Source organism: Abrus precatorius, unplaced genomic scaffold, assembly GCF_003935025.1.
Source record: "Abrus precatorius isolate BTA unplaced genomic scaffold, Abrus_2018 Scaffold6, whole genome shotgun sequence".
Lineage (NCBI taxonomy): Eukaryota > Viridiplantae > Streptophyta > Magnoliopsida > Fabales > Fabaceae > Abrus > Abrus precatorius.
Genome location: NW_020874406.1, coordinates 2376786 through 2380976, shown reverse-complemented (window position 1 = coordinate 2380976; position 4191 = coordinate 2376786). Strand labels below are relative to the sequence as shown.

General features: G+C 42.0%; 1 protein-coding gene across 1 annotated transcript; it reads left to right on the top strand.

Annotated features, from left to right (window-relative positions):
• Positions 1-3245: 3245 nt before the first annotated feature.
• On the top strand, positions 3246-3923 carry LOC113869296. Its single transcript, XM_027505555.1, has one exon. It carries the CDS (start codon positions 3246-3248, stop codon positions 3921-3923), a length of 678 nt encoding a protein of 225 aa, XP_027361356.1.
• Positions 3924-4191: the final 268 nt, after the last annotated feature.

Here is a 4191-nt window from a genome sequence, read left to right as displayed (position 1 = left end):
GACAGATTTGATCTTGCATGGAAAAAGCCTAGAATATTGAACTACACTTAGAAATTGAAAACCGTGTTGGACTTTCTGTAATTTGCATGAGAATGGTTGCTTGTTAGTTTGGATGATGGATGATTGAATTGATTGTGATGGATGTGTTCACTTGGTTTGAAAAGCTTTATGCATGTGGTGTTTTGGAAATTTGTGGTGGACAAGAAAGTGAGAACTATTCATTCTCGGTTTTGATGATGAGAAATCCTAAAATTTGTACTTAAAATTGTGATAATTTTGATGAAATATGGGTGATAAGGACTGCATAATGATAAGGTGTGTTTGCTGTTTGCACTTGAATCCGTGAGCACTAAGATGAATCATGCATCATGTTCATCACATTATACAAGGAATAAAAGGAGAGAATTAAGCGGAGCCCTTTTTGATGGAAAGTTTACCTAAACTAAAAGGATAGTAAATAAAGGTATGGAGATGGTAATTAAGGGACTGAATATAGTAGTTAATCAACAAAAGTCATCCTTAGAAAAGATCTCACTATTAGCTTAATGGAACCTATCGCGTGAGGACTAATTTTAATGAACCTAAAAAGAATTAGAACGAAACTAAGTAACCTTGAATTAAATAGGTAGTCGGGAATCAATACACGTAATTAGAAAATAACTAAATGGAAAAACCAGAGAGATAGAGAAAAGTGGAGATAAGTCATATTTAAAGTAGGAGGTAGTATGGTTAATAACAATGGAAATGATAAATTGAGTAGTGTTAATATAGTAAGTTAATGTAATAGGATTTGGGTGGGAAAATCTAAGAGGGTTGTGTCAAAATCATTGAGAATTATGTGTTGAGAAATAGTGGATGTGCATTGGTGGGATTGGAAGTTTGTGTGTGATTCTTAAACCTTATTGTTTAACAAATTTATGCTAGATGAGAAAGTGAATAGTGATTGAGCAGGCCTTGTGAGGGCTTTGTTTCTGTGCTTGAATTCTATATGACCCAAGATTGAGAAAACGTTGAGGAGAGAAAGGAGAATCATACTCCATGCATCATAACATTTCTTTGGAACGACTTGATGGCATAACAGAGGCACAGCTGTAGGTATTGGAGGTTCGGTCCCGAGTAGACCTACGGGGGTGGCGAAAGGGGGAACAGTCGACCTAGATGGTGCAGCAGAGTTCTCTGTGGCCGGGTCGTGACCCTACTTGCAAGCCTTAGCCAAGCCCGACAAGAACTCCACATCCTAGGGTCGTTGAGGTCCATTCCCGAAGAGACCCAGTTTGGGGCAAGCACCAGTTTGGGTGTTTTTGAATAATGATGTAAATTCTTTTCTGTGCGATTGTGATGCAGGGAATGGAGTCCTCCGATCGCCATACGACTTGGATATGAATTTGTGAACTCTACACTAAATGCTGGGCAAGTCGTTGGCAGTAGAGTATGGGATCCCCATGCATACCATGTGCATTAACACGAAAATTTGAGGGATGGATAGTGAGAGACGAAACTTGCATTCATGCATCATGAGCATTATTAGTTTGATGAACCTAGGAATTGTCTGTGAGAAGTATGAACCGACCTATATTGTATTGATGTTTGTTCTGAGATTGGATAATGATGTGACTTGAGCGATGGTGTGAAAAGCCACCTTCCTTGGGGTACGGCTATTGGATGTTTGCTTGTGTTTGGAGAACTCACCCCTGTTTGTGTGTGTTGTTGTACTTTTGTATATGTATTGTACAGATGACCAGCTTCCGAGTGAAGGTATGGATCCTGCCATCTGAGGAGGACGTTTGGGTGTTCGACGCGGCAGCACAGCAAAGCATCTTCCATGGAATGGCACGGGTGATTCATGGACAAGATGTCGGACACTCGTGGACCACCCACTTTATGGTTGACACCCCCATCGAGCTTGTTTTCTCCACCCCACCTGGAGACTCCCACCTACCTTATCCTGCACTTGCAGCTACTCCTTCTCCCATGTCTGTTGATCCTCGTACTCCCAGTTCTAGACCAGTACCTACGCCTGTACCATTCCCTACTGAGGAACCTACTCCACCCCCTGTGACCACTGAGAGAGATACATATATGGCAGAACCCTTAGTGAGGAATGATGATGTACTGCCCCACATGCTCCCTACCTACCCAAACACTTATTCGCCCTTTACCACAGTTCATTCACCACCTCGCACTGCTGGATGGATTGTAGACGACACAGAGGACGCCGCTTCTTCTAGCTCTGCTTCCCCGACATCTTCTGAGGAGTTCGATCCCATTGAGGATTATTCTCCTCTCAACTGATTGGGATAGTTTGTTTGTTGTTGTTTTTAAGGAACTGCTCTTAGGGAGTCAGTCTGTTTCATTCCATGTATCTCTGAACTATGTTGATTTTGTGCATTTTAATTATGTCATTTTACCTTATCAAGGTGTAGTACTCTGAGATTATCACTAAATATTTCCCTATCCATTGCATGAGGTTATTCAGTTATGATGGAGCATTATTGTTGTGGTTGTTGTTTTACTTAGTTTTGATATTGTACGTTGAGACCATAAATCCCTAAACAGAAATGTGATGTACTAGAGGTGAATTCAAAGAATGTGTTATCCTTCCGCTTCTCCTGTTTCAAAAAAAAAAAAATCCTGTTATTTTTAGGCGTCACAATTAAGTGGTATCAGAGCAGTTCGGTCAGTTGAGGCCTAGGGGCATGGCCTAACTGCCCAACTTCTGTGTGAATCTCTGAATTGTTTGGAAACCCTTATGGTTTGTGTGTTAGTGTGCTTGTTACTTTGCTGTGACTGATTGACTTTTGAGAATTGATGTGCTTACTTGTATTTCAGAAAGTTATGGCTAGGAGAGTTAGGGATGATGTCATGGAAACCCTACTGGGGAGAGTAGTAGATATCTTAGAAAGACAGAATGAACCAGTTCTGAACCGTGGATTGTCCGAATTCCGCAAGAATAAACCCTCGCAGTTCTGAGGCGGATTTAACCCTGATAGTGCTCAACTTTGGATAGAAGAATTGGAGAAAATATATGAGGCAATGGTTTGCACCGAGGAGGAAAAGGTGACTTATGCAGCTTTCATGCTAGTGGGAGAGGCTGAATATTGGTGGCAGATTGCTCGCCAACAACTAGAGACTAAAGGAATCATGGTAGAGTGGACCATCTTCCGCCGCCGGTTCCTCGAAAAGTATTTTCCGGAGACATCCGTAGGAGGAGGGAGCAAGAGTTTTTAACCCTGACTCACGGACAGATGAGTGTCGGAGAATATGCAGCTAAGTTTGATGAACTGTCAAAATACTGTCCATATTTTGCTCAAGCTGATGATCGGTCTAGGTGTTCTAAGTTTGAAAGCGGACTTCGACCTGATATCAAACAAGCTATTAGCTGTCACCAAGTCCAACATTTTCCAACCTTGGTGGACAGATGTCGAATATATGAGAATGACACCAAAGCTCGCCAAACTCTGTGGAAGCAATCAGGTCCTCATCGCCCCGCTCATAGTTTCGGATCAAGGGGTAAAGAAGTTCAAGAAAAACGTAAGCCGTATTTTACGCCAACAAGGAGTTATTGGAGCGAACCTGTAAAAAGCCAGAGGTCAAGCAGTGGAAGCGTAAATCGACCACCCTTGATGTGCTACAACTATGGAGGTCCTCATTTCAAATCTCAATGCCGTCAGCATCCTAACCCTTGTCCTAAATGTCAAAGAACGGGCCATCTTGGTCACTTCTGTAGACAACCTACCCGCAGCAATGACACTATCTCTACGGGAACGAACCGAAGAAACCCCAGTCAAGGCCAAAGGAATTCCAGTAATCAGGGTGAGGTGAGAAGTCAAAACCCCGTTAACGTATCTCCAACATCGGTAGGAAGACCCAGTACAAGGGGGAGAGTATTTACAATGAGTGGTGCTGAAGCTGCTCAATCTTAAAACCTAATCCAAGGTACATGCATTCTAAATGGGACATCCCTTAATGTGTTGTTTGATTCAAGCGCCAAACATTCCTTTATCTCTGAATCTTGTGTGAGGCGATTAAAATTACCTGTTCTTGTCATGAAATGTAATATTGTTGTTTCTACCCCCACTAATAATCCCGTAACCGCATCCCATGTTTGCTTACACTGTCCAATTCAAATAGAGGGCAAGAGCTTTCTTGTTAATTTGATATGCTTGCCTCTTACCAACCTGGATATTATCC

Coding starts and splice junctions, on each gene's coding strand:
- LOC113869296 (XM_027505555.1), top strand. CDS start 3,246: ATGAGTGTCGGAGAATATGCAGCTAAGTTTGATGAACTGTCAAAATAC.